Source organism: Labrus bergylta, chromosome 7 (genome assembly GCF_963930695.1).
Source record: "Labrus bergylta chromosome 7, fLabBer1.1, whole genome shotgun sequence".
NCBI lineage: Eukaryota > Metazoa > Chordata > Actinopteri > Labriformes > Labridae > Labrus > Labrus bergylta.
In genome coordinates, this window is record NC_089201.1 from 20,259,368 (window position 1) to 20,271,938 (window position 12,571).

General features: G+C 39.3%; 1 protein-coding gene and 1 long non-coding RNA gene across 2 annotated transcripts; both read left to right on the forward strand.

The window, feature by feature from the left end:
- The first annotated feature begins 511 nt into the window (after positions 1 to 511).
- Positions 512 to 10,091, forward strand: LOC110004912 (catalase-like). The gene is made up of 8 exons (XM_065956556.1): positions 512 to 528; positions 1,719 to 1,749; positions 3,287 to 3,439; positions 3,764 to 3,902; positions 4,481 to 4,611; positions 5,133 to 5,240; positions 7,462 to 7,545; positions 8,678 to 10,091. The coding sequence occupies exons 1-8, from the start codon at positions 512 to 514 to the stop codon at positions 8,741 to 8,743; spliced, it is 729 nt and encodes a 242-aa protein (XP_065812628.1). The 3' UTR covers positions 8,744 to 10,091.
- Positions 10,092 to 10,723: 632 nt separating this feature from the next.
- Positions 10,724 to 12,396, forward strand: LOC109975892 (uncharacterized). The gene is made up of 2 exons (XR_010666678.1): positions 10,724 to 11,285; positions 11,729 to 12,396. It is a non-coding gene; the product is annotated as an uncharacterized lncRNA (long non-coding RNA).
- Positions 12,397 to 12,571: the final 175 nt, after the last annotated feature.

A 12,571-nucleotide genomic window follows, 5' to 3' on the forward strand; every position in this document is an offset into this window, starting at 1 on the left:
AATAAGCTGAAATACGACCGAACGTTTAGTTCTGCTCGCGATCGTACTGAGAACAGCAGGTGGTGAATAATAAACTAATGAGCTGAGAATTTAGTTGGATAAAGTTACAGTTTGCAAACTGAAAGCTGCTAAAACAATCACATTTATTTTCCCCGACCGTTCTGTTCAGTACGTTCAGTACACAAATCACTCACTGACTGACTGACTGAGAGGAAGAGAGTGACTCGGAGGCGGTGCTCTCGTTCAGTTCGTTCAGTGAACGTGAACGAGCGAGACTGCGAGTCACCAGCCTCAGTCACACACACACACACACACACACACACAATGTACTGACTGAAACACGATTGTTAGTGGATGTTAAAAAAGTCTCCCGACCGACTCCGTCCTGTTGGTTCAGTCAGTATGTATCACGGACATGAAAGGGAGAGGGAGGGCGGGCTTTGAGCGACTCTCTTACGGTCTAGAGAGAGATACGAGACGGGAGAGAGGAGAGCGCAACTGAAGTTGAGAAATGAACGACTCTTTTCAGTAAGTGATTCAGTTCAGTTCGTTCACCTAGAAGATTCGTTCTTTTTGAACGAATCGTTCATGACCGACACATCACTAGTAGCAGCGAAGACGATCTTTGGTAGTAGTAGTGAAGCACAAAAATATGGATAACGTTTGTCAAAAAAACACAAAGAAAAGGGTGGGGCTGAGAAGGCGAGGGAAAAAAAATGCGACATTTAGAAAGTGAAGCCGCTAAATGTCGCAAGCTCACTGAAATGTTCAGCAGCACAGCCGGCAGCAGCACTGAGGCACAAGTTGACGTTAGCAGCAGCATCCAAGAAGTTAGCAGCATGAGTGAAGAAGAGAGAGTTGAGGCGAGCCGGACAGTTGTGCAGCCTCAGCATGGTAGGGTCACATGTGATGATGAGGGACAGAGAGATGAGCTGGTGGAAGTTCAGGGCTGGAACTTGACATGAGAGAGGGAGAAAGAGAGTTACTTGCTGGTTGATGTTAGCAAATGTTATTCAGGTGTTGCTACATTTTTATCTATACCCAGTTTGTGTTGCTCAGTACAATGCAAAAAATTAAATGAAATAAAATAAAGTGAAATAATGATTATAGTAGTTAAAACAGCTCCACTTTAAACATTTTAGGTGTAAAATGCCCCATGCAGTAATATTAAGAAATAGGCTACATACTGTATATATAAAAATAACTGTTGTGCTTTTACTTTTTAAAGTTTTGGTAACGTTACAGTTTTCTGATAATACTTACAAACTTTGAAGACTTTGAATACAGAAGTTACATTTGTAGTGATGTATTTTCATTATTATTTGTGCAGTAAGTTAATTACTGCATAATTTAATTAAGATTATTGAGTAATAAAGTAATCATAAGATTGCGTGGAATAGATGATGTTATAATCAACACCAGTGCTATTGCTGTAATTTGGATGGTATAGTGTAATGAGTCATGATTCAAGTATTGTGACACCTGCCCATTGTAAACTTATATTATCTCTGTCCTGGTTACATCAGACACTTCAGTATGCCTATCACAAATAAAAAAAGAAGACAAAAAAACAGTAGAATCCATATAACGTATAATAGTTTGTTATATGGATTCGACTGTTTTTCTAAAAAGTCACAAAAAAACAGTTTTAAAAGATGTCTAAAAAAATTGAAAAAAAGTCACAAAGAAAGTCACAAAAAACTCGCAGAAAAGTGAAGTTGTGAGTTTAACCCCTTCGATCTTACCAAGGTACCAGATCTTTCTGAGCATGGCTCAGGGTGGCGCTGCCCTGCGGCGACACGGACACCAGTGAGCTGTTGTAGAAGTTTGTATTTTGTATGTGATCATTTTGGACTACCGTTCTGTGAGAATGGATGAATGAAGACCAAAAGGAGAATGAACATGCCGTGCTTTTGGACTCTTTTAGTGGCAATCACGATCCTCGTTGAACTTTTTAACAGCTGCCGAGCAACCGGAGTAAATCCGGTGATACAATACACACGAGAGCTGCTACTGTCTCTTCGCAATGATGCAAATCCACAGAGATTGATGACAGAAGACCTGCCTCAGGAGATACGATCATCACACCGACAGAGAGCGAGAAAAAGAGGCCGGAGAGGAGGCGTCCGACAGCGGCTGAGAAGGAGAGGAAGCCGGCCGCCACTACCATCTATGATCCTGTGCAATGCCAGATCGCTGAGAAACAAATTGGACGAACTCCGACTACTGTCAAAAGCCTGCTTTGAATACCGTGAGTCCTGCATAATGACTATTACTGAAACGTGGCTAACATCAGATGTACCAGAGCCTTTGGTCGAAATTGAAGGTTTCAGCCATATCCGCGCTGACAGAACTGAGGACTCCAGGAAGAGCAAAGGAGGCGGGCTCTGAGTGTATGTCAATGACAAGTGGTGCAGGCAGTACACAGTTCAGGGAACTGTCTGCAACAAGGACGTTGAACTACTGTGAGTTAGCCTAAGACCTTTCTACCTGCCCCGGGAGTTTGGAAATATTCTGACATGTTCAGTTTATGTTCCCCTGACGGTAACGCATCCAGGGCAGCTTCTCAAGTGGCGGACTGTGTACAAGAGCAGCTTCAACGCACACCAAACGCCCCCATCTTTATTATAGGAGATTTTAAACACTGTAATCTGAACACTGCACTCCCAGGTTTTGAACAATATATAAAATGCGACACCAGGAAGAGAAAGACATTGGACAAATGTTATGGAAATATCAAGGGTGCATATTCAGCTTCCGCAAAACCCCCTTTGGCAAATTCTGACCACAACACTATCCATCTGATCCCCACTTACAAAACAGCTCTTAAGAGCAGTAAGCCTCTTGTTAAATCTGCCAATGTATGGACTAAAGAGAGTATTGACACATTGAAAGGCTGCTTCTTATGCACAGAATGGGACACTTTTTCTGAGGAGAATGATGTAGACTGTAACTGTGTTACAGATGTCAGAAATTACAAAAAGTTCAAGGCACACACTGTTCAGACATCAAGATGTCCATGAGCAATATGTCTTAGTGTTTCTGCCTCCCTTTTTGTTAGCATTTTAAACATCTGATAACTGAAATCAGTGTTTATGCCAAAGTAACAGTGGCTCTGTATCCTATGTCTAGTTTTAAATGTTTACATGAATTTGAGCTGAAGTGCTCATCAATAGTAAAGTCTATGAATACAAAAACTTCTCTGTGCGTGTTGTACCCATCCTACAGTCGGATGGTAGTGGTACCATCTTTTCTTCTTCTAATGGAGCTACTGTATCTCATTCAGGTTTGGTCTCACAAAGAGTACCCTCTGATCCCTGTGGGCAAACTGGTGCTCAATAGGAACCCAATGAACTACTTTGCTGAGGTGGAGCAACTCGCCTTCGATCCCAGCAACATGCCACCAGGCATCGAGGCCAGCCCAGACAAGATGCTGCAGGTAAACACAACTTTCTTTCTTTTCATTTGTTATTCTTGACACATTTTCCAGTAATACTGAATCTAAAAAAAGTTATTTCAGCTAAACTGTTCCTGTAACTTCAAATAATAACTGTCTCTATGGTGTCCTGTTTAAGTGCATGTTCAGGCATCTTAATGAGGGCATTTGGTGACCCCCAAGACTTTAGTGTCTCCCAGCAGGTCTTAGTCTGGACCCTAATCTTTTGAATAGATGACCAACGAGAAATCTTGTTTTTTTTTTTAAAGACAGACCCTTCAGTTAAGTGATGCCCTGTTGATGTTCATCTCCTTTATCTTTGTCTAGGGCCGTCTCTTCTCCTACCCAGACACGCATCGACACCGGCTGGGAGCTAACAACCTGCAGCTCCCTGTCAACTGTCCATTCAGGACCCGTGTGACCAACTACCAGCGCGATGGTCCGATGTGCATGTTTGACAACCAAGGTGAGTCATAGTCCAACCTGTGTGTGACGCAATAACAGAGACAGACTCAAAGGCTTTACCGTTGAAGCTTTGTATGTAGCACAAAAAATAAATCTTGTATAATCTACCTAATCTATCTTTTAGTCTGTATATATCAAAGGAGCATTGTAGTATTTGCAGCGATTGGGTTACTCACAGTGTGTCCAGGAAAGATGAGCCACCATGTCTGAGACAAAGCACACCACGACAAACATCAAACCTGAGTGATGAAGTTCGAATTAATTCAGTCTATAAAACACATCAGTTTAATACATTTGATCTCCCACTCACATCCAGTCATACAAATATTTAGTTTTTTGAAAAGACTTGGTAAAATACAACAGGGCAAGACCAAGAGTTGCCCAACAGATGTCGCCATTGAGACTGTATGAAATGCAATAGGACTCATACTAATAGGAGGGTGTTTAAGAAGAATTGTAAGTTGCTCATCTAATTCAAACTGAGTTTAAAACTAACCACAGTCATCCATGCACACAGTCAATAAAGTTCTTTATTCTGTTCAGATTTTAACATAGCAGTTTGTTCTGTCCGGCTTCTAGGTGGAGCCCCAAACTACTATCCCAACAGCTTCAGTGCTCCTGACATCCAGCCTCAGTTTGTGGAGTCCAAGTTCAAGGTGTCTCCAGATGTGAGCCGTTACAACAGTGCAGATGAGGACAATGTCGCACAGGTGAAGAAAACATCCCGATATTACAAGCACGTTTTCTTGGGCAATGCTTTCAGTTGTCAAGATTCCCGGTTTACACAACCGACACCAGTCGGTTTACACAAACTGATTTCACCACCAGGATGGTTCTTCTTCTCTCCTAATTTCCTGTGCGCTTCCTGCCCTGTACCAAACAGACACAGCTAACAGCTTCAGAGCCCAACATAATAAATCAGTGTTATGTCTAACAGGTTCCTCCTCTTCCACAAGTCACCATGGACATAAGTCTATATGGTTTTCAAATAAAGACTGAAATGAAAATCAATAATAATGAATCATTGTAGAGCAAAACAAGTGAACTAATCTACACATGAACTGTATGTGTGTTACTACTCTAAGGTAACCAGGATCGTGACAAGGCTAGAGATGATTGGCTTTTTTTTAGAAGCTATCCTGTCTGTATGAAGTGGACTGAAATGGATATCATTTTGATTCAATCTACTCTTACCAGGTTTTTAATGTGTGTTTTCAAATTTGAATTGCAGGTTCGGACCTTCTACACCGAGGTGTTAAATGAGGAGGAGCGGGAGAGGCTTTGCAGTAACATGGCTGGTGCCCTGAAAGGAGCCCAGCTCTTCATCCAAAAGCGCATGGTGAGTCCTCACTGCATTATTATCCACACAGTCTCTGTCACCTGGACATGCTTGATGCTGTCATGCTTCTACTAAGAGTTGTCCAAACATAATACTTCCACTGTTTAAATCAAATGACATGTTCTTTAACATGTTTATTGCCCCGTAGCAGGAAACATTTAAAAAATAAAATACTGATGGCTTTATGAACGAGCGTGCTAAAACCACAGGATGTGGCTCTCTGGAAACCAAACACTGTGCTCATGAAGCTTGGTGTCTGTATGTGGGTTTAGGCAGAGGCGATGAAATTGAAATCTCACAATTCATGCACCAGGCAGTTCTAAAGTGTTCTTCAAACAATCAAAGAAAATGTGATCATGTATACAGTGTGAAATGAAACAGAACAGAAATGTTACTTAAATCTCGCTCAAAGGGAACAGTTACTGAAGAAGACTTAAGAGGTCCGGTTAGTAGTTTATTTTGGGATTAAGCATTTATTGTTTTAAAAAGGAGTAAGATTTGGACGAGTTTATAATGGTAACTTTAGTTGTTTTCCTATTACCTTGGACGACATAGGTCGTCATGGTTATTAAACTGGTAAATGCACTGACTTGTTTTTTTAACAAGTTGTCAGGGAACAGTGATTTGTACTGATCCTGACTTCTACTATGATTGCAGAATGATATGAATGAGTCTGAGGGCTTCTTAATGGTTGATTTGCTAACTTTTACATAAAGACTTTTAAGTCATCTTTTTTGTGCATACATTTTCTCAGTGATGTCAGATACCATGGATTATTCAGGTTCATTAAGAATCTGAAGGCCCTTACTCATCACTGCACCTGGCACTATATGCTTGTGTCAGCTTCCCTGCATTGTCATGTTGACTAAATCACTGGCATTTCCTGGTTTATGAGCTATTTCTTAACTTTCTTCCTTCTTATGTATGTCATTTTGTTCATTTGAATAATGCTGGAAGCTACACTCCTCACCCTGTTTTTCATATCTGTCTCCAAAGTGCCTCTTTACATGAGAATACAGGAGTTATAGGTAGGCTGCCCTATTTGGCTTAGGGCGCACTCACACGAGCAAAGTTGTCCCGTACTGTGCTTAAGCACGGTTGCCCCCCCTCCCCATTACCCCGCTGGCCTGCTCTCACACTGCTCCAGGACTAACCGGGCCTGAGCACGGCTACCTCTTGCACATAAGGTCGTAATACAACACATGCATGGCTTTACTTAATAATGAAGCGTGCTCAGTTTACAAGACAGGCTTACTCGAGGAAATAAATAAAGACACATGGTCGATTCTGCGTCCATACATCGGGGAACTTTAGCGGTGAAGCGTGCTTGGGCACGGCACAGATTGCCTAGTGTGAGTGCGCCCTTAGAATCTGCTACAGGAGGATTTGGATGTGGGGGACCTTGTCCCTTCAGACCTTTGAAAAAGGAGTTTGAAGGCGTTGGAGGAAGTTGCATCAGGTTATAGACACTTTGAAATGGCTAAATACAATAGCTAATCAACTTGAATCACATTTTTATGTTTGAAATGTCTTTATTGAGCATTTCAAAACCGTATTTGTCATACTTTCATTTTTATAAATATACTTTTATGTTGTTCTGTTTAAGCTCTTGTGCTTTACTTCCTGTTTGAAAGAGAAATCCTGCTTTTATTTTAGAAGAAAACCGTAACAAAAGGAAGTGTTTGATGTGACACAGTGGACATTAAATGTGAATCGTTAACTGTAGTGACTTATCTATGGTACGCTGAAAGGGACATAAAACTGCAAACAAATTAATGCTATTAAACCAATATAAGCGTTCATTTTGATCTCACAATTGACCTGGTTTCATTTCCGTCATGCGTCACCCACCCTCAACTGCCAACAGGTGACCACAACACTGTGGCTTCTGGTCATACTGTGGAAATATTTCACAGAGAAGAGCACGCTCTCTGTTTCACCGTGGTCAGGTCTGGTTTCATGTTTCCAAGCAAGATTGCAACTCTAAAACTTTGAGAAACCAAAACTGATCACTGCACTTGCCATCTTCCTCTCAGTGTTTTTTAATAAACATAAATAAATAATTGAGTAAGTCAAATCACAATAAGGTATTCTATCTTCCAAAAGAATCATCATATCTGGACCGTTTGACAAAAGACATTTGATCAGACTCTGATTGTTAGAAGTATAAAGAACATCTTTTTCAGGGCCTTAATATCATATTATCTGTTTTCTCTTGCAGGTTGAGAACTTGAAGGCTGTCCATCCAGACTATGGAAACCGGGTTCAGAATCTTCTCAACAAGTTCAATAATGAGGCCCAGCAGGTAAATAGTACCTGTCTGATTGATTCTTGGCGAGTAGTTTTGATATGTTTATAAAACTTGAAGCAAACATTCAGGCAGGAATCTGAATGACTGAGGGGATTCCCTGGGCGCTGTTTCTTTAGTGTCATCATGACTTTGACATTTTGGACTTCCCAGAGGAAGACTAAAACTTTTGGAAGTGTCCTGACTATTGTTTTCAGCTATTCCAGCAGGTCCACATTTAAATTTCATGGTTTTCCTCAACAGCTGTTCTGTGGGGAGCAAATGTTTGCATATGAATGGATTTTTTTTACTTCATTTTATCAGAACAGTTGATGAATTATTTACTGTCTGCATACAAAAAAAAATTCATCAAGGCAACTATCATAGGGCTGCTTGATTATGGCAAAAATCATAATCACGATAAATAAATAAAATAAAAAAATATATATATATAAATTTGTGATTCTGATTCAGTGTTAAGGCCAGCAGAGAAGGCTTTACTGTCACTGACTGCCAACCTCTGACAAGGACTGACATGGGGCGGCTCAGATGTAGAGTTGGCCGTTTCTTAACTGGAAGGTTGAGGGTTCGATCCCCAGCTCCTGCAGCAACATGTCTGATGTGTCCTTGGGCAGGACACTTAACCCTGAATTGCTCCCGCTGCTTCGTGTGCGGCGTATGAATGTGTGTGAATGGGATTAGGTACTTCTGATGGTCACTTGACATAGCAGCCTCTGACATCAGTGTGTGAATGTGTGGGTGTGACATGCAGTGTAAAAGCACTTTGTGTAGTCAGAAGACTAGAAAAAAGCGCTATACAAGTGAATTTACCATTTTCAGTCTTCAGTATTTGAGCTCATATTGTATACAGATGTTTATAGATCAAGGATAACATTCAGCCTGCTCACGAGGACAAGGATGTTAAACAGAAATGAAAGTTATTCCATGACAGACATTGGGCACATTAATTGTCGGAACATTTGGATATACTGTATATATTTTTTTGTGTGTCTGGTGGCAACATTTCATAAAGCAGATTTATTAATGTTGTCGTAAACAGTTGTCTGCAGGTAACGTTTTCTAAGATGTGCATCTGGTATACAGTTGTACCAACTCTCTCTCTCTCTCTCTTTCACTTCCACTCTCTTAGAACACACCCGTGCATGTCTACAGCCGACCAGGAGTCTCGGCCGTCGCCGCATCCTCCAAGATGTGATGCCTTAAGTTTCCAGAAGGGGCAGCACCCTCATGTATCGCAGAGCAAATGCACTTCTTGATTAACAACTGCTACTAAGAGTAACGAGATTGGACTAAACAATTAATATAATGACAAGACTGAAACACCGACTTGTAATGTGAGGGTTGTGTTTTTTTTTTGTTTTTTTTCATTCAGTCCATCCAAACAGTTGATTTTCCTCAAAATCCTCAAAGCTTTCAATATTCAGCAGATTCTTTATCTCTGTCATTTGTCTTGATTGAACACTAATTTCAAAAACAGATGAAGTTGTTTTGTTGTTGTTTTTTTTACAGACTGAAACAAAGACCACTATGGCAACTAATGTTAACTAGATCGAGTACAGCATGACGAAATGGAGGGCTTGCCTTTGACCAAATATGGCCTCAATGCTAATGTTTGTTTGTTTTTAAATATAGGTGTGATTGGAGTTTCAAGTTTAACCTCAGCTTCTTCCATGTACCAGGATGAGTGATTATTTCTTAGGTTATGTTTGTATGTTGGATTGATTCAAATCTCTCCAAAAAAAATCCAAATCAGCTATTCTGTTAGTCTTCTTTTAACATTCACATGTGATTCAATGTGTGACATATTCAGCATTAATCTCCGATCAGGTTGTAAAATACATTGATTTTTTTATGTAGTGTTGGCACTACTTCTTTGCAAGAAGCAGTATTTTTGTTTTTCACTGCAGGCAATCATAAGCGTTGGCTTGTTTTCCTCACGATTGACTGAACCTCAAAAATCATTGCGTTCTTCATGAGAAGAACTTTCAAACTGAAATGATTTTTCAGTTTGATCTGGGGGTGTTTGTGGGCGCATGCATGTCAGTAATGCAGTTCACAAAAAGGACACAATTACTTTCACTTCATCAAAAAGTCAATAGTGCCTTTTTGTACTAAATACAAATATAAATAAATTAACCTGAAACTCAAAAATCATTGATTAACTTCTCTTTAGTGGAAAAGAGAAACTTTGTTGATTTATATCGTGGTCTATCAGTTAACGTAGGGTTAATGTGGCTAAGTAGCATTAAAAAAACAGAGACTACATCCTCATCCGAATCAAAAAACACAACCACTAATTCCCTCCTATTCTGGTTTTCTTTCAGACTGACTAGAAATGTAGTTTAGGGCTTTCATGTTTGTCCATTCTATGCAGAGAAAAAGAGCCTCGACTAAATGCACAGTTTATTGTGTCACTGTGTAATATACACTGTATGACCTGTTGTGTGTTTGCTAACTCTTCAAAGTGTAAAAAATATATTTTATATGAATGTTTAAGATCAGATTTGTATTTAGTGCCTGTATTAAATCGAAGCTTAACAGCAGCTTTCATGTCTCGTTCTTTTGTTTGAAGACATCTTTGTTTTCTTCAACGCTGTATGAGAAGAGAAAACTAAAATGCCAGTTAATCTCATCTAGCTCATCTATAGTAAGTTGCCATTTCAGTTTTTAAAGTTGCTTAGAGTTCTCTCAATGCCAACCAAAACACAGATTAATAAACCATAAGACCTTATTTAGTTCTGATATTTAAGGGATTACGGAGTTGACGTGTTATGGTTGAGACACCTGATAGCATCACTTAATGAATTTCTAAAAAAAATAGAAAGCTTAACGATATTTAAATGTCATCTCCCCTTTTCCCTTCAGGAATGAAGACAGGGGTCCTTTGGTTATAGCTCACTTCTTTTTATGCCTGATTATTTTGTGTTTTTGTAAAAGGCTGACGGAGTTTACAAAAAACTGGGACACTTTTTAACGGGTGAAAATGTTCATAAAAAATACATTTTAAAATGTAGATGACTATAATAATCTTTTTTTTTTACACCCGTTGTATCAGTAGGTTTTGTAGTTTTAAGATTTTGTATGATTTTGACACATTTTTAAATAGTTGAAAGTTTTAAATGTGTGTCTTGGACAAGGGTGCTTTCTGTCAAAGGTCAGGTTTAGACTTAAAAAGAAAATAAATCAGAACCAAAATTAGGTATTTCAAATTGGTTTCATATATAAAAATCTTTAAAAAAGATTTTCATAATAAGTGTATTTGTAAGTGATATTTTTAATCTTGTTTGCCTGGGACATGATTTTTCCCAATTCTCAATAATGGGTGTTATTCAAATTTAAGAAGAAGCTAATCTTGCATACCCATTGTGGTCAGGTTGGTTTTGCCTCATTGGCTGGTATCAGGTAGAAAAGCAGCCTGTGCTGTGCTTACCCTCAAAGGAGCACACCAACACTCACAGCGACACGATCATAGTGTGTGTACACCCTCCTGCAGCCTGTACTCCAAACCTACAGATAAGACGACTGAGATGAATCCTGAAGGTGTTCCACTGCAGGGAAGAGGATATGAAGGATATCCAGGACAGCCTAGATATCCAGGACAGCCTACAGTGGTTCAGTCCACCACTGTGAACATCGTCACTGAGCCCCCCAAAGACTACATCATCTGGTCCTTCTTCTCCTTCGTCTACTCGAACCCCTTCTGCCTTGGACTGGTGGCTCTCATCTACTCCATCAAGGTCAGTTTAAAAACATCAGTTAAGACTCACTGATGAACAAAATAACTCGGTCTTTGACATTGAAAAAGCGTAAAATGTTCATGAACAATACCAGGAGAAGAATTTTCCTGTGGTTTTTGCAGAAAACTTGAGTGAAGTTCTTAAATTTCAAAAACATGTAAAAGTATTGTTAAAAGCTTTGCTTTATTTGAAGGGTCTTTTTGGATATTTTTTCAATTTGAAATTCCAAACTATCAGTGAGTAAGAAAAAAAAGACTCATCATTGAAAGGATGACAGGTTTGAGATGAAGACCATTTTCGCTTCATTATACAATCATTCAATCACCCGTAAATATTTACATTATCTTGACAAAGATGTAAAAAATAAACGTGTTCAACTTTGTTTTTTTTCTTGAAGATAAACAATTTACTGAACATAATGAGAGGTGCTTCTGTCATTTCAGTCCAGAGATCGGAAGATGGTTGGTGATCTGGAGGGGGCTCGACATTATGGAGGAACCGCCCGCACCTTCAACATTATATCATCTGTTTTGTTTGGCATAGGGATCCTAATCTCCATTATTTTGATCATTGTGAACATTGTGAGACTTCAGGCAATTTTATATAATCTTTATGGTTATGTTTATTATAGAAACGGATAGAAAATGAACTGTAAAATCATTTTGGTTAACTGAAACTAAAATAAAAACAAGGCTTTGCAAAATAAAAACTATAACTTGCCTACCTTTTAACCACTTATGAACCAATACGCAGTCTGCGATCCTCTGGCAGAGCCCTACCGGCTGTTCCAGGCTAAAAACTAAAGGGGACAGGGCCTTTGCTGTCAGAGCCCCCAGACTTTGGAACAGCCTGCCAGAGGAGATCAGACTTGCAGAGTCAGTCCCTTGTTTTACATCTCTACTCAAGACATTCTTTTATAAAAATGCTTTTACTCTGTGATATCGTTAATTGTTTTTATTTTTCATTTTATTAGTCTGATTTTGTTGTCTGCTTGTTTACGCTCTGCCTGTTGCTTTAATTGTCTCTGCTTTTATTTTCTGTTGCAAAGCACTTTGCTACTTGTATAGAAAAGTGCTATACAAATAAAGTGTTATTATTATTATCACCTGAATCTGTTTTGTGTATTTCCAAAACTAAATAAAAATTACATTATAGACAAAGTGTCCTTTGTCTTTGTGTTTGACACGAGCATACTGACTGATATGCCGTTTATGTTTTGTCTCAGGCGTGTCTGGATGAGCATGTTCATGCAGAAGTTAAAACGGTTTTCCATATTTTTTTTAAGA